This window comes from Phodopus roborovskii, unplaced genomic scaffold (genome assembly GCF_943737965.1).
Source record: "Phodopus roborovskii unplaced genomic scaffold, PHOROB, whole genome shotgun sequence".
NCBI classification, from domain to species: domain Eukaryota; kingdom Metazoa; phylum Chordata; class Mammalia; order Rodentia; family Cricetidae; genus Phodopus; species Phodopus roborovskii.
The window spans coordinates 5,420,468-5,439,374 of record NW_026125546.1 but is presented as its reverse complement, the minus strand read 5'-3'; the positions used below and the strand labels follow the sequence as shown (position 1 = coordinate 5,439,374).

Below are 18,907 nucleotides of genomic sequence, written 5' to 3'. Positions count from 1 at the left end.
TAATGATTCCTTTTTGTATGCTAACAAACTAAAAGAAATATAAACCTGGGAGTTTTTAAGCTGTCTTCTCTGCACCACCATGGTAACAAGTCAGAATTTCTATTTTCTTCCTCACACTTGTATTTTCCACACTTGAGACTTGTTCAGTTATCTATAAATTGTCTGAATGAGAAACCTAAACTTTCTTTTTCTTGCTATTATTTAATAACCCATTTTCCAGAAATTGAAATCATTTGAAAATATCTTTTTTGGTTGATTGGTTAAATGCTTCCAACAATTTTGTGCAATTAACCGGATTGCCATAACAAACTGAGAGATTCAGTGAGATTAATATCACAGGCATGGCTGGTCAAGTTGGATCTCTAAATATCAAACAAGGTGAGATGGATAAATTTCATATCAACTCTTTTCTCCTACGGTCAAAACAGCTAATAAATGAAGTTCTGATCGGAGGGACTTTGATCTAAAGCAATCATTTCGTAGTCGATTTCCATATTGCAACTGAACTTTTTAGTGACCCAGCTGCTTTATTGAAGAATGAGTAGTAAGGCTCATGTCTGTGGAAAACAGATAGACAAATGCTTCCACATAGTCTACATGGATTATAAATTTAGATTCAATTTAAATAAACACTGGCAAGATAAATGTTGAAATATTAGGGAGGCCCAAGGGCAGGATACCATTGAAACAAATTAATAACTTAAGAGAAATTTTCAAATATAAGAAGACATTATGAGTAATTTCCTCATTTTGCCATTAATTAACACTTTGTTAAATGCTGTGGAGGCTCACTGCCACGTCAGCAGGTTAATTGCAGTTCAGTTGCAGTGGGTCATTTCACAACAGAAGAATGTTTTTCAAGGAGTTCTGTGTACATAGCGAATTTGGAATTTAAAAGGGACAGCAAATCTCACTGTAAAGTATACTGTGCCATCTACCCACTCACCAATGCACAGATAATCACCCACAACAGGAAACGTAAATTCTTTGGTCTCATGGTTTATTTCAAAAATAAGAAACAAAACCAATGGCACGTTTCTGAAGGCCAGAGGACAAGCTGAGGTGTTCCTTAGGACGGCCCCCAACATAGCTGTTTGAGACAAGGTCTATCACTGTTTCTGGCCTGGAAATTGCCAGGTAGGCTCAACTGTCATTCCTTTCTTTTTTCTCCTGTAGGAAAAGCTTCATTGCTTTCCCACTTAGTACAACAAAGCAATTTAAGTTTCAGAAAACAAAATAACTTCCCATGGTTAGAAAAGAACAGAACAAGCCCCTTGTTTCTCCTGATAGTCCCTAATGAAATCTGGGGAGCCTATGAAGAAAGGGACTGGCGTGGCTATTTTGGAGGATGGGTTGTGGAAGAGGAAGCCTGGACGTGGCGGTAGGAGGGAAGATTTCATGGAGGAGACCTTGAGCTGAGTGCAGAGGGTAAGTGTTGAAACATCCCAGTTTGAGCAATAGCTGTCTGCGTGGCAAATGACTTAGAAAATCACAATGGTAACTAGAAATTTTAGAATAACTATAGCTGCTGCTAAGACAGGAGAGGGATTCATCTGCATGGCTAACATCTACTGTAGGTAATGGGCTTGTTTCATAGTCATTTTTATAGCTTATATATACTCAACAAATATTCAGTATGCTCAAGGAGTAATATAAATTCTTTAAGAGAGTAGGGTAAATTCATACTTAGGAGACTTCTCAATTAAATTTCCAATCCTTGGAAATGGATAGTTTTTGGTTTTAGCCTTACATATAAGAATATAAAGAGTAAATTGACAAGAATTTATTGAGCATAGCGACAGACTGGTAAGAATCACTCACAATAAAGAAATTCTAAGCATTAAGAAGTGGACAAATATATCTCACACTTTAAAATTGGGAAGAATAATTAGAAGTAGATCCATTGACAGACCAATCGTTCGACTTCACTGACCAACATAGATGAACTAGTAACATAGTGATGAGTGCTAGCTAGCTATTGCAAATTAAGTGATAGGGAACTTCAGGAGACACTGACAATTTAATGAAGTACTAAATGAAAATTACAGGAACTAGTATCAAATATTTGGAATAAACAACATTGATCTCAGCAAAAGACAGATTTCTGTTAGGGGGATAGACATGCATTGCTCATATAAAGGCAAGGTAGGGAAGGGTACCAACAGATCCCTTTGTTAAGACCAGCTCTATATGTTTCTATTTTAAATGTCTTCTAGTTGAAACAATTATCTTAGAACCAGATATCCTTAATGTTCTGTAGGAGCAAAATAAACCCTGCTGAAATATAGTCCCATGAATTTTAGTCTTTTTGGTGATGGATAGGATACAGACCGAATAATGGTTAATCTTCGTCCTATGGGCTCAGCAGAGTATGTTTTGTGGGTACTAAAAGGGAACTAAAAGCTTGGAAGAGAGTTGGTGTGACCAGACCTCATGCTATTTGCCTTTTTAGCTACTATTCTGTTTCGTACATGGTGATTTTAGTTTTTAGAGAAAGTCACTGCATTCCAGAGAGATGAAGACACTCCCCAGCCCAGGCTTTTATTTTTCCCAGTACCTCACATTAGTTTCTTCTTGTTAGAAAAGTCTTCCACTTGATTGCTACAGTATGAGATACAAGTGACCCAGAGTCTTAGAAACTTTCATGAGAACTTTGTGAAATTACATGGAATCAGCAACCGTGTGGTAAATTCACACATGGGGAATACACTCTCGCTGAATTAAATACAGCTGGAGATCTTACAATATTTAAGATATTTTTTTTTGGACAGCATGAATTGTTATGACTTGTATTGACAACCTACAATGCCTGAAGGGGAATTGCACCTGCAGAGTGGATATTCTTGGGCTGTTCTTGAAGGGCCTGCTCCTGCCCCTTGAGCACTCAAGGGTATCGTAGGGTTTTAAAGAACATGACATGGTCCTAAATTGTCCTCATGAAACCTTTATCCTTATGAGTCACAACACAGTTGATTTATGGTAAGCTCCTCCTCCCAACCCTAGAAAATAATTACTATTCCTAGGAACTTCAATCTCACTGACACAGTAGAGCCTGCTATATAACATAACAAAATGTTTCACAGAAACTGGAGACTCTGAGAACACAAGAGTTGAGGGCTAACACTCTCCTGATAGATTTGCATTTCCTGACACTTGCAAATAAATCTGACTTTTCCCAATGCACTCCAAGGAAAGTCTTAAATGTACTGACTTCAAAGAAAATTGGGATATAAAAGAAATACCAATATACGCAAGTGTTCCAGCGAGGATGTGAAAACAATTTCTATTTTCAAGAAAAACCAATGTGATTTATGTTAACAAATATTTAAAATAATTAAGTTTTTGTTACGGCATCTACTCCTAACAATAAAAGGACAGAACATTAGGTTATTTCTTCTGTTTTTATATTTACATGTATTAGAATTGTGAAGTTTTATTCTTAATAATTCTACAATTATTATACTATATTGTATTGGGTAGTGCTAGTTTTTCAATAAAGCCAGTAACATGTGTCACATGTCAGGATAAAATGAATAAGTCTGAATCTCTGCTATGGTGCTGACCATCTGTGTAGTGGAGGGAACATTAGTTAGTTACTTTGGAACTCTATTTTCTCATCTGAAAAATGGGTATCACATTTACTCTCTTGCACCTGACCTCTACCAATAAGCCAGTTTCTTGTTTAGTCATTTTAAAAAAAGCACGATATATATATGCTCCTCAAATGGGGGAAATGATACTGACAACATGGGATCTAATCTCCTTTCTTTTTGCTAACTGAATTATTTGTTTAAGCTGGGATTCTGTTCTAATACAATAATTTCTTATTCTAGTTATGGCCAAGACAAGATTTTTTGTTTTTGTTTTTTTTTTAGAAGCACCATATCCACACAATGAGAACAAGCTGTTAATTCTGTGTGAATGTATGACAATCTTGTTACTTCAACATATATTGAAATTTCAAGAATTTCAAGCATAAAGTCCAGTGGTTCTATAGAATAGATGCCATGCTCATTCACACTCATCTCTGTCTCTTTACATGCCAAGGGTAGATGACCTATACAGGCAGAGATCGAAAGGGCAGAGTACAGGTCATATAGAGACTAGCATTCTGACTCATGAACTATTTTAAACCTTACATTTTAAAATTACATTTTGCAACGGACTTCACATGTGTAATCTCAGTTGTACCTCATGAGAACCACTAATGGAGAGAGCAGATATGAACCTGCTTACTTTATAGGAAAGGAAAATGACATTAGGGAAAAAGAGAGCTTGCTTATGGCTTACCATATGCTTAATGCTAGAAAGAAGTCTAAGAGCCAAGTTGTAAATGATTGGTAATGATGGATAAAACATATATAACACACCATAGGGGTAATAATATATAGCAGTCATTACTTTGGTATGTGTCCAGCATCTGATTATGTGTGTATGTTTATTTGCACATATTATTTTCATACATTGATTTCAGTCCTTGATTCTGCTGAAATTATATATATATATATATATATATATATATATATATGTATATATATATATATATGTATATATTTGACATGTTGTTTTCCATAATTGAAAAATCTCTAAAATAGAGATGAATCTTACAATCTGAGTTTAATCTTAAGTGGAAAAATGTGTCCATGGGTAGTTTTGAGTTGAAAAGTGATTCAGGCAAAGCCAGTCTGATGTTTTAGGGTGCATTAAACAATTTTTCTTTCAGTTATTTTTATTTCAATTTAACCACAGAATAGCATGTTGTAAAAATCTATCGAAATAAGCCTGAAAGAATTCTTTCAGTAGGTATAAAATTTCTAAAACAGGACTGTGGGGTTGTATTATAATTGAAAGTTCTAATTTCCATAAAGACACAAAGTAATGGCATGTAATAATGGGGGTGCTTATAATTTCCTTCGTTAGCAAACATTAGAGTAACAGTCTACCTAACATTTTTACTTATTAGTCTTCCTTAAAATTTTTGTTGAAATCAATTTGAGATTTGGAACATTGCCTCTTGTTAAAATGTAAAATGGCTTTAGTTTAATCCTTTAAATGTTGTGAATTCCAAGTTTGTAATACAAATAAGTAGGTGGCACATTTGCATTGCTTATATGTGACTCTGACCTCCACTGTGAACTCATTAGAATGTCCCACCAAGGATCTCTGTTTTGTGGTTAACATCTATTTTCAGTAGAGCTTTAACATTTTGTATACACATCAATTCAAGAATTTACTGCTCAGAACATTCTGTAAGGAAATCACATGTGGGGACAGATTTGGCTAAAAGAAAACTAGCCTTGGACTGTCGATTGCAGCACAACTTTCCGTGTGGTCCTGGGGACAGAACTCAGGTCTCGGGTTTAGCTGTAAAGAGCATTTACCTGCTGAACTATCTCACTGGCCCATTTATAGAAACTTCTAAGTGTGAAGAATTTATTTTAGAATGGCAAAGTATTTTATATTTTATAACTAAGGGTAGTTACTTCTACAATTCACTTCAAATTTTCATGTTTGAGCAGATCAACTAGATCACAAAGGACGCGAGTGGTTTATAGAGAATACAAAGTTCATTTAAGACATAGCCAGGAGAAACTCAGTATGCCATCTGTGATCCACACTTCAACTCATTCACCTTATCTCACTTTCTATAAACCATCTCATGCTGGCATGAAAATATATGTAATTAAGTAAAGCGACGAGTATCTAAATAATTAACATTTTAAAAAGTTATACTCTCTTGTGTCAGCGGCAAAACTTTTAAAGAGAAAAAATAGCAAAGATAGAGAAAAATCAATTTCTTTTCAGTTAGTTTCTTCCCTTTTTGTTCAGCTTATAGACAGATGGCTGGGAAGACATAGATGACTCTCCCATATTAATGCATGTTACTAAACTGAATGTTTTAAATGAATATGCTAATCATGTTGTTTCACAGTATGGATCCCTTTGACATATAACAGAATATAGTAAGTAAAACTATTAATCAAGCTGCTAACGTATTTCCTTTTCAGCAACTTATGATCTTGAAAAATTGCTTTGAATTTTCTTTCAAACAATATAATGCAAATGCCCATCTCATTCTAGATGTCTCACTTCACACTGAGATACACATGTGTTCAATTCTTTCATATTCACCCCCCCCCCCATTTTGAGCAGGCATACAGAGGGTCTTAGAAAAAACATTTGTGTCTGTTTAGTGAGTCTGAGACCAGAGGGTAACATCATACACTGGCTTAACAAAATAACACAGTAAGTCCTAGGAAACAGATTTCCTTTTCAATTTTTTTTTAAACTAGTGACTTATTTATTTATTTTTCAGGGCTGGGAATTAAACAGAGGGTGGTTTATGTGCTAGAAAAGTGCTCTACCACTGAGAGAAAACCCTACCCCCTACAGATAAGATTACTTTGTAAAACCTAGAAATTGATTTTACTTTTGTAAATCTGAGCCACAATCTCGAAGTAGAATTTAGAAAAAGTTTCTAGTCATTAGCTGGTAGAGACCCAGTGTCTAACCTTCGTCTGCGTCTGATAGTTTAAGAATGTGGTCACTTCCTTTTGATGTAGTAGGAGTCTGATATATATATATATATATATATATATATATATATATATATATATATATTCTAAGAAACAAGTTTTTATAATGGGCTCTCATATTTTATTAAAAAAAAACTACCACATGATGTATTTATGACCCTAGGACCCTAATGATAACTAACACATTATAATTCTAGTTAACATCTGTCTTGCCAATCCATGGTGCTAACACTTGCCTTTTCAGGATGAATACCCATCACCTGCTCCAAAACAGAGCACTAGACAGATGAGGGAAAGTGTCACTGACTCTGAATTACAGACAATATAAAGGGAAAGGTTAGGGTGTGACTTGTCATGTCCATTTGGATCAGCACCACAGACTACAGCATGTGAGGTGCCTATGTGTGCTTAGGTGGCTGGTCACAAGAAGATTTCAAGGTATTTCAATATAATATTTGAATGTCATATTAAATATAATACTTTAAGACTTTTATAAAGTGAGATTTTCTTTTTTTCAGAATTGTAATGCATCAAGCAGGTCATGCATTTGAAGCAGGGTGTTATCTCAGGAAGAGACAAGCTGACATTCCTCATGTGTTAATTCAATAGGAAGATAACTGTGTCCTGCGTTACGTGTGGCTCCAGGGACTTTGGAAGTGCATTTAACGTATTTCCACGCGCCTCCTATATGCTTTAAAGGAGGGAAGCATTATCTCTGTGGGACTGAAACTGGTACAGCACTTAAACAACTTTATCTAAATGTTGGGGGGAACGAATGATTGCCCTGATTTCTTCAGGAAATTCGTGCCTGCAGTTTCAGTTGTAGCTATGCTGTGGTTGGTAGCTGCAAGCAGATGATTATGGCCAAATTAGGGTTTAACATGTGGGGGAATACATGCATAAATGGACGGACAAATGTTTGGACATGCAATAAACAAATCTTAGTGGAGTGGGGGTGGCTCACACCTTTAATCCCAGCATGCAGGGAGGCAGAGACAGGCAGATCTCTGAGTTTGAGGCTAGCCTAGCCTACAGAGCAAGTTCCAGAACAGCCAGGACTGTTCTGTCTCAATCCCTGTCTCAAAAAATCAAAACCAAACAACAAACAAAACATAAACATAAATCTTTCCTATTGTTGCAAAATAAAGACACAATCTGAAGGCCCACGAGAGCTGTGTGCTCATTATTGCGATTTTGTCCTATTTATTTTTAAAACACTTGTCTGGTGTGTATCAGGGCCGTTTTAATTTGCCTTCTAATATTAAGTTTAAACACCCTATATCTGGGAGTTTTAGGATGCTTATTAAAATATAGGTCCAATGCACAGTTTTAAGAAGGTAGAAAACTAGGCGTGAGTATTTGCAGGAAGTAGACAAAGGTCTGGGGCACGTCGGTGATTACTATTTCATTTTGAATAGTCCCTGGGAAGCTGGCACAATAAAGTGCAAATTTCCCCCTTTGTGTTTCAAATAACTGTTCAATTTGTGTTCCACTTTGACTCACAAATAATATTTCTGCATCTTTTTATGGTAAACACTGTCTGTGTTTCCAGAGTCTTTATCAGTGCTTCTGTTTAAGCAGGGTCTCTCAGCAAGTCGGTTAGCCAAATTGAACACCTGTATATACTAATCGGCATTTTGACTATTATTTTTATTTCAATAAGTTAAGTTCAGACAACTCTTTCCATTTGTATTATTTTCAGTTAGGAGGTAGGGCAACACAACCATGTTCTATTATGGAAATAAAGGAGCACACAGAGAGGTTAAGGGATTCCCAATAGGAAGCCTGGACAGACAGAGGTTTTGAATTTATAAATCAAAACATTTCCACTTTACTGACTTTATGAATAAAAATAACCAGGACTATATCTTCTTTCCTGACTGCTAGACTATCTGAAAACACAGCAGGCTGACCAGTGTTCTGTCTTCATTGTTGGAAACCACATTCATTACATAACCACTTCCCCCTTTTAATTTAACTTTAATGCCCCTGCATATAAAAGTGTTGACTCAAATTTATTTTGGTGGATTAATATATCATATTGGACAGGAGTCCTATAATTTCCTTAACACACGAAATGCTTAAGATCATCCACAAGTGGTGCATTTTAAAATTCGTTAGAGATCTTTGACATGCTCTACTCTTAGCAAGGTTCCAGAGAACACAGATGGCAATTAGTCATGCAGGTGCTGCTGACTAACTTTTCTGATTGAGGAAATTAGTACTGTCCATGGGGCTGGGGCTGGAGTGGGGGGACAGCTTCTCAGTCTACAGAGACAAGTGGTATTATCAGATGCTAAGGAAAGCATCTTATAAGACCTCCTATACTTTAAATGTCTTGGCTGGTTTTACACTTCCTAAATGTTTGATTGGTGGAAAATCCAATCCTAAAGAACAATAGGTTCTTTAGTTATGCCAATGCCTTTCCAGTGGTCCCTGGAGTAGGCAGCCACATGGGCAATACCCATGAGCCTCTTAGAAGTAAGTATTCTTGGCTTAAGAGCCCCAGGTGATTCTCATCAAAGAAAATGCACACATTTCTTGAAAGTTATTTGGATGCATTTGGAGAAAAGTTTCTCTGGAAAATAAAGTGGAAATGTACACATTAAGTTATCATTTTTTTTTTTTACGTTTATATTCAAGTTAGCGTTATTTAGTTACAGGTGGGTTGTTTAACTCTTAGCTTTCATGTATTTATTTTTAATTAATTAGAATTATTGTGGGTGAATTAAGAATTAACTAATAGCACTAGTAGGATGTTAGGTGTAATTTTATTCTGTAAAGAATTTTTACAGGGTGGGGGTCATTAAGAATTGGGGCTGGGTTGAGTGTGGCTTAAAGTTTTTATCCATGTACAAAGTTACTGTTTTGACGTTTCATGTCCCATGTCCATCTTTTATGTGTTAAGATTTCAGGAACATTTTGATTGCATATTACCCTAACATATCACAAAATAGTGCAGAAAAGCATAAACCATCTTAAGACATGATGAAATTAACAAACTTTCAACTTGGACAATATACAATTTAAAAAAATCTCCTTTTAATTTATCTTTTCATACTCATCAGACCAACTCCAGAACTCCATGGGGGTACAGATGTACATGATCTTATATTTATATTTAGCCCCCTATTCCCTTAATTTTATTCTATTCTCATTCCAGTTTCCAGTGCAACAATGTCAAAGGTGAATGCCATTCTTATGGGATCTTAGAAACAAACAAAAGGAGAAATTCTCTATCCTAGAATAATAGCTGAGATACCTTGAAGGTGTCCTTAACAAGCTCCCAATCAAAACTCACTGTGAAGCCAGGTTTAATAATATGTTAATCATCATAAAGGAATTAGCATGAAACCGTTTCTAGTTATCACAACTGTAATGTAGAGAGTGTTCCAAATAAATCAATATAAAAAGCTCACATATGCTATTAACGTATACCTTAGATTGAAAATCATTTCTTTGTTATATTTTTTTTAAAAATTGTGAGGACAATATGAGTTCTATGTGACTGCTGTAGAACAGTGTTGCATGCTTGCCAAGCTCTGATAGTACCACTTGTCGAATCCTGAGACCTGCTGAACAAGGTCTGACTAGAGGGACCATTGTTATCTATATACTCTATAAAGTGTCAGCCATTGATGGCTATGAAGAAATAATCATCACTAGCAATTTTAACAAATTGCAACACAATTCTTGCCCTCTTCAAAAATTCCTTCTCAACCTTGAGAAAGATGTAAAGACACTTTCTAATAATGTCCTCCTCCCAAGGGTAAATCAAAGGCCATGCCCACAGCTCTCAAAGACCCCCTAAGGCTAATGGGTCCTTCTTCAATAGTGTAGCAGTGCCTAGGACAGGATGAAAACTCTGTCCTGCTTTTCTTGGTCTCCTCCACTCTCCACTAATCGCTAACCCACAAGAGAAGTCCTATTGTTTGGTCTGATGTTTGCTGAACCACTTTTATTGCCTTGTAACTATAAGGTAATTTTCAGGAGATGCAAATAAAAGAAACTCCCACCATCAGGGAGTGCTGCTTACTTGAAGGACTGGACTCATTACAGATGGGTGGTACTACTCAAACAAGAGTTCTGTCTGGTGAGCCAAAACCTCAGCCAGCGTCATTCGGACCCTGGAATGATTCCCTAAGTTAGAACAGATGTACTAACAGTCCATCTGGCTGAATTTCGGAAGGGAGGACAGATTGTAGACTATCTATGGATACAATTCTTCGTGATATAATGGCAGAGGTGACTTCATCAAAAGACCCAAGAAGTTACAGGCAGAAATCCAATACAAGCCTATATCACAGAGCATTGATTGCTCACATCCAAAGCAAAATAGTCTCAAAAATTTATGAGTATTTCTGTCTTTGGGGTGAAAGATACGCTCTCAAATCCTGATCACGACAGTAATGTTTGGCAAACTAGGCATGAACTAACCTCATTTGGCCTAATTGCCTTATAAGGAAAATGGCCCTCTGACTTTCTTTCATTTGACTGACTACAGTATGACTAGGAGCCAAAGAGAATTCGTTATTCTTGTGAAAACACTGCTTGTTGTGAAGCAATTGTCTTAATGCATTTTTATCTTCCATTAATTTGGGGTGGTGGTAGTGGTAAAATTATATACTGAAGAAATGCACAGCAATTGTAAGAAATATTTAGCTTTCTAAAATGGAAAGCCTGCAGTGCTGAGACATGCACGGGTAATTCCATATAGCACTATTCAATATTCAAATACAGAAATAACTTGTACTGGCTACTTCATGGAATGCTTCAATCTGTTTAAAAACCAACAGAGGCTCATTACTGTCTTCATCTTTCATATAGAAAGACTGAGGTTTGAAAACTAAACACTTGATCACTCTTGTTAAATTAGTGAGTGATCAAGTGGCGATGATAATCCTAACTTTCTAAGTTCAATATTATTTATAGACCATTTTATGTCATTAATAATCCTCCTGTGACTAATAATTTTTCCTGTGACTATGTAGAGAAATGAATGCAAATTTCACTATTATCAAAATGTTTATGGGTTAAGGTTCTTCATCCTGTACTTATCCTCTATTTGTTCAAGTATAACCAATACTTCCTATAATACTAACACATAATTTATTCTAGACCCAAGTCCTGATAACTAGAAGCTATTTCACAGCATGAATATATCTCCAACAGGGTGAAACTTTATTCTTCACATTAAATAATTTCCAACTAGGCAGGCACTTTTCTATGCTTGCTTAAATTCCTTAGGTGGACTGTCCTGTCTTTAGTCTCCTTAGTGCTAATCATGGGCTTTTGCAATCATTTACTTCAGATATGGAGAAACTGGTGGGGGATTTTAATGTGGACTATGAATTAAATGATAGTATTGCATCATTAAATGCCATGATTTGGGGGGTTAGGGGAGGGGGTTAGAGTTGTTGCCTTCAGTTTCCATAAGTTGTTCTCCAAGGGTCATCGAGATGAGAACTTTAATTGCTACAGGAACTGAATTTTAGTTTTTGTTGGTGTAGATCTAGAATACTAATTACTTTAACAGGAACATGTAATTCAACTTTGGAGTTGGTGAGTTTTCAGGCCAATGAAACAACATCAAAGTAGATGGAGTAGGAAAAGGCAGGGAGTGCTCCTGGCCAGTGCAATTGCAGTCCTTTACCTTTGGTACAACTGGAGTTAAGTCTTTTGTGCTAAGTGTCAGGACTATGAAATAAATGATACTGTGTGGTGTGTACTGAGATGCAGTGCAAAGCCTGTCCTAGCCATACACTATTATCCCCTATTTTGATCTACTGTAACTCTGTCTTAAAGTAAAATTGAAGGCAATTTTATTGTCTACTGGCAATTTACTTAAACATGTATTAAACTCTCTCTTTTCTTGTTCATTTAAATTTTAAAACAACTTAATTTGTATTCAATATTTTAAAAATACACTCAGATGTGAGGAGAGCTGTAAGGGGAAGTGCTTCTGTATCATGCTCAAGTGCTTTAAGAGAATCAGAATAATAGCATAAAGGATTCTTCTATAAGTCAACTCAATTCAAACATCAATTTTATTATTCATCATTGATCAGAAGAGATTCAATAGAAACCCCACTCAATATTGGTAACAAAAATTCACCTTCATTAAGAAAGATAAGTATTTTGACATTAAAACTCACTGTCTTATAAAATCTGAAAGAATTCAGATGTGTTTCACTTTATAACTTTGTAACATATGATTGCCATGTAGATTCACTCCACTGGGCTGAACAATAGATACAAATTGGATTATAAGCTCCAGAGAAACAAAATCAAACTATAGCTTTGTGAATGAAACAGCAAAATGAGTACTGAATAATTTTTTTTCTTTTTAGATCAAAGAGCATGAGAATTGAAATTCAGTACATGAAGCTAGAGGGGGACAATTTGTCCCTTTATTATTATTTTTTTCTTGTTAAAGATCTATTTACACTTGTAGCAGTTATATAATTGCTGGAGGATTCTGCCTTTAATATTTTGGGGAAAATTAAAATTAAACAACACATGGAATAACAAATAAAAACAAATAGAACAAATGGAAACCAGAACATTTACAAGAAAACTTCAGAGCAAAAATATCAGTTCTAACAGTAAACATGCTTGGAATATACTCTCCCCTCAATGCACAATAACTTTTCATTTTATTACAACTAATATGGAATCCTGGTTATGTTACTAAACAATAACCAAAATGATACAGAAATGAATAAAGAAAGAAAAACTACCTGATACCAAACAAAAAACAAAAAAAAAGTTTAATGAACTGAAATTGGATGGCCTGTCCACTTCTGAGGTAAGGCTGGTTGTTACAACTAAAACACAATAAAATAAGATAAAGTATGTTTTGGGGATCAGTAAACAAATATAATATATTTATCACATTAATTTATGTGTCCCATTCGTTGTGAGGGCAGTTGGAAATTTTTATGCAGACTTCTCCCTCCATTGTTCATTGCTTTAAAGTGTGTGTGTGTGTTTGTGTATGTGCACACGTGCATGAGTGAGTGTGTGCATATTTTCTTACTAATTTTGGCTATTGTTGGAAAGCATTTCAGATAAAAGCTTATGTGGTATAGTGGTATGGGTTTGTCCTATACGCGTCATTTAGCTTTCGTCTACGCATTTGTTGTTACAACCACATAGGTTACCCCTTCCTGAGCCTTCACCAATACCTTCCTGTAGCTCTGCTCTGAGTCCTTTATTTGGGAGTTGGAGCAGGACTCGAGCCTTGGCAGTCATGGAGCCTAACTGACCATTTCTTTAGAGAGTCACACTTGGCTAGGGAAGCTTGTGACAAATCTTCCCACAGTCGTCCTCCAACTGCTAAGCAGCAAAGATATTTATGTCACAGCGCGTATCCACACCTGCGGTCAGGGATTTCATGCTGCTTGGGGCTCATTTCATGGAGAGCAGGAGGAAGGGCAAGGCTGCAGCTTTCCCAGGCTGAATATGAGCTCATCTTTCCTGCTAGCTGTCCCACACTTCCCTCAGACTTCAAGAAGGGCAGAAAACACGCTGCAGAGCACTGCTGCCTCTACTTTTCCCCTTATGATGCCGCACTGGGCACGGTTGGATGTGCTGTGTGTTAAATTGGTAGAATGGAAAAAAAAAACATGCAAGAGATTATTGGTGTACCCTGAAGCCCTGAGACCCTGTCCGTGCACAGGCCATTCTTGTTGATATTTTTTTGTCAGGACTAAAAATCCCTATTTGGGTCTTTAATAAAACATGACCCTCATGTCTGTGACTCTCCTTTGGGAGCATTTGCCCCCTTCAGCTCACTGGATAGGTCTGGTTTTGTTAAATTAAGATTTAAGAAGGAAAGATGATTTAAATGGTGTGCATTAAAATAATTTAAACTACTATGTAAGTTCTGCCTCCAGATGCAAGAAGATCCAATAAAGTAAATTTGTTAAGTGCTGAATTCAACGGAAATCAAATATGGTATATCCTAGTGCTAGGATTATATTTACTGAGAAATCCAGGTCAAAGACCATTAGCTTGCTGGACTTGATGGGGTTTTGCCAGTGAAATGATGGACACCCCATGGTTGGGGCAGCTGATGCTGAGGCTGGCAAGGGTCCTGAGAACATGTTTTAAAAAGACCCTTTGCTGGCAAAAGAGGGTGAGATGACTTCATGGGATTTCCGAGTCTAGAATTGCTGTGCTTTTATTACCAATTATTTTTGCTGGATTTTTTTCGACACAGTGTTTTTAACTTAAAAAAAAAATTCTAAACAAGTAACTGTCCATTCCCTGAAGTTGCACTGCTGTTCTGAGACTGACCTCACATGATCCCATCCACACTCAGTGCAGACAAGGTTGAGAGCTGGAGGGGAAACAAAAATCCTCCGAACTACACTCCATGTTGGTTTTGGAAACTCAAAGTGAGTTTTTCCTTATCAGCTACGACATGTAAAATGGAAACACACACTACCAAACCTACACGCTTGATTTCACTTCCCCTTATGTCAAATAAGACTCTGTAAGTGCACAGACATAGGATGTGAGTATTGAAGTAAACACCATGTTCTCCATATTAAAGCATGTGACACAAATACAATATGTAAAATATCTGCCGCTAATTAATGAATACAGTCATGTGTTTTCCTTTCATCATGTTCACAGTGGGGGGCTTGAAAGGTGTTTGTTTTATTAGCCAATGACATCTTCTTTCCCATAGAATCTTAGAGACTAAACAGTAAGGACACTTAGGCCTCCTTTTCTACTTTTTAATCGTGTGTGTGTGTGTGTGTGTGTGTGTGTGTGTGTGTGTGTATGTGTGTGTATGCAGATGAACACAGCCATGCTGGCTGAGGCAGAGGCCAGGAGTCAATGTTGTATGTGGGTTCTTGACATTATCTTTTGAGACAGTGTCTCCCATTGAACCTGGAGCCTACCATTCTGTGGGAGGTTGGATAGCTAGAGAGCCCCCAGGGACCCTCCAATTTCCTTCCCCAACATACTGGGGTTACAGTATCTCACTGATCCAGGCTTCTATGTGGCTGCTGGGGATCTGATGTCAGACCCTCAACCTTATGCTGTTCCTTATCCACGGGGTCATTTTCCCAGACCCTCCTTTTTGAATAGTTGTGAGCAGATTTCAGATGATTCTCATGATTGTTAATTTTGACCACTTTTCTAATAGGGAAATAGAATGAGAGAGGAAAGAGGATATTGGGTAGAAAAGAGAGACTAAGTCCTTCTCTATTGAATCTTCTAGTTGGCCTTTTGAGAATTCTTAGTTTGTAAACTATCCAGTTTCAGAAGATGACCCTAGATGACCTAAGACTACACTTGAGGCTAAGAATGAGCTGATTATTTTTCATAGAAAGTCCTCCAGGAGAACAATTTTAGGGAAGGATTATTGTCAGGGTAAGAACCAAAATGAGAACTAAGAGTCTGATCAACCCAGTTCCTCTGGCTCTAGAAACGAAGTGTAGCTCAAGGACTTAATGAAGTCTGTGCAAAGTGGAGATCATGGAAAGCAAAGACACACAGCCCTGCATTTGTAACTAACTGGGATACATAATCAGTAAGCTGTGTTTGAGCAAGAATATTCAAAGGAAGCTAAATTCTGCATCATGGCCATATGCTGCTACAGCAGAGTGCTTTAAACTAAGTGATAGTCCTAGGCACTCAATGTCTTATCTTTTGAAGATGTCTGATCAGCAACACAGTTAAATGTAGTGATTTACTCAAGAACAGTGATAAGAGTTCATCCTTTGTCCTGCTTTCAGGAAATATCACAAATGTCAAAATGTAAGGTTATCCTCCCAATTTTTCTCAGTATAGGACACTTAATCATTGTTGACAGTCTACTACTATATGATGCTGTTTTCCTTTTACAAGTAAATTAGCAGACAAAGCTGCCAATGTATAACCAAAGCTGATGGGATGCCTTTAGAATTAAACAAGGTTTCCATTTGGATTAAACACACACACACACACACACACACACACACACACACACACACACACACACACGTGGGGAGGATGAGAAAGTACCTACATGACATATTCAAATAGTTACAATGCCCTGCAGCTTTAATCTGAATTGTCTGAATGGCTGGTGGATCTGAGCCTCCTGTTGTCTGCCTAGCTACGAGTACAACTCAGATGCAGAGGAGATACCAGTGGCACTAGTGACCCCCAATCTATAGCAGTAAATTTACAAGAATGATACTAAAAAGTCTATAACATTTAAAGACCCATTTGCAAGCTTTATTTGCTTTTTCTTATATCTGAGAAAGAACAATTAATATAAACACAGTATAAATCTTTAAAGCAAGAAGGCATAAGTGGATCTCAGATTAACATATAAACCCCAAAGTAGATACCTGAATTCAAAAGTATTTGATAGTAAAATATGTTTTCAAAAATAAACTAAATACCCTGGGTATATATTAAACACCCTAGGTTTTAACCTAGGCTTTCAGCCCAGTTTAATAATATATTTCTTTGAACACAAAGGACACTGAGTGTTAACACTGTGCCACCTGCTGGACAACTTGACAGTTCCTAAGACATGCACGCCCAGTTTGGAAATGTATTTCATCCACAAGGCTTCAGAGAAGATGACGTTTGAACTACGCAGTCAAAAATCTCTCTGCACTCCTTGATAATAAATTGTGTTCCTTTTACTACTTGAAGGCTTTTATTTATTTATTTATTTTTGCTAATATAGAGTCACATATTTAGAACAATACTAAAATGTCCAAACAAGAACATTAACAACACAATCTTCCTTCATAGGGCTTTTCAGTATCAGCTGTCTTAGGTTGACACCAGTCACAATAACAGGTTCATTTATAGGCATTTTGTCAAACATGATGAGCATTTTGTCAAAAGGTTGCAGGAATGTCTTAGCTACTGCCTGTCACATGACCTACTGAGAAAACACATCCTAGAACAATTATTTATTTATTTATATTTTGGGGGGAGGATGGCATAGAAGAGATATACCACCTTTTAAATCAAATTTCATTCATGGTGGAGATGCATCATCCACAGGATGTTCATTGATAGCCCATGGAAGAGAGGTAGGTAGGCTTCTGAAGGGCCACAGGTTTGGATTACAGCAGATTGTTAGAGAGTTGTTCAGTAAGGGAAATACTTGGGGATTCTGAGGAAGGACTGACTATTAAGGTTAGGATCCCTGAGCAGTGGAGGTTTGATTAAGATCTCCAGCAGGGTCCCCTCCTATATTAACATCTTATGGTGCTAGGTTTACAAATTCATGTTGTAGAAAGGAAAAGAAATTACTCTTGTGGGTTTTTATTTTCCCTAAAAACTTTGGGAGATTAATGTAATGGTAATGAAAACTGTCTGCAAAATCCCCTCTCAACAACATGTACATTATATATGATGGTTCAAAGGGACACATTTGTGATCCAAGACCAAGCAGGGATGACAACTATGTAGGGCTGAGTCTACCACCAATCTTCTCGTGTGACACTTACTCTCACTATGCCCGGATGTGGCATTGGTGTCTTTCTCAAAACAGAGCTGTAGCTTTGAAAATCATAAGAAAATGGGCTGACCGTTTTCTTTTTCTTTTCTGTTGTGTTAGCTTGTTCAAGAAATTTGGATCTTCATATCAACTTTGAAACTTGCCAGGGTCAAAAGATAAACCTTCACACTGTGATTTACTTGTTGCATATTGTGATTTGTTCATGGAGTTTGATTAATTCCCATGAGAGTTTGCATCAATGTTTCATGTTGCTTTTGGTATACGGGAAGGTGGATAAATTCTAAAAATGACCATGGTGTTCAAATTATGCTTTATTGTAAATCCATTTATTTGAAGCTCTATTCACTCAACACTCTATCATGAATTCACACTTCTTAGAAACTGACAAAAGTTTTCAGCACTGTAAGGGAAACTGCTTGCACTTTATTTTGTACCTTTAGAAGCATACTGGGTATATATGCCCTTCAAAAAGAAGGGGGGGAAATCTGGGTGGGAGGAGGGTGAACGACATTGTAGTTAGATGGTGACTCATGATTAAAGGTGATTCTCCTAATGTTATATTCCACTTTTAGTTGATGAAACAGGATCCTAAACCTAAAGAATGGGGATGGGCAGTGTGGTATGACAGGATAATAGGGACAGGGCAGTACATCAGTAGCAAGGTGGCAAAAAAAACCTTTAAGGCCAATCAGCAATATTGTCCCTAGTTTAAGCCAAATGGATGTTTCCTCTTTAGGAATAGGACAAATGCAAAATTATAAAAGCAGAGTCAGTGAGTATCCCATTTGCCAAATCATATGTATAACACATGAGTATACAGGGCACTTTTATGTAGTACACCCTATCAGGTCATCACACCCAGAGCCTTTTGTAGTGACATAAT

At 36.7% G+C, this 18,907-nt stretch overlaps 1 protein-coding gene across 1 annotated transcript in view; it reads right to left on the bottom strand.

Annotated features, from left to right (window-relative positions):
• Calcr (calcitonin receptor) overlaps window positions 1-14,010 on the bottom strand; it is a 51,032-nt gene extending 37,022 nt beyond the window's left edge. Inside the window, exon 1 of the mRNA XM_051177208.1 lies at window positions 13,916-14,010. Coding sequence (XP_051033165.1) covers window positions 13,916-14,010 — 95 coding nt within the window. The remainder of the gene's footprint in view (window positions 1-13,915) is intronic.
• Window positions 14,011-18,907: the final 4,897 nt, after the last annotated feature.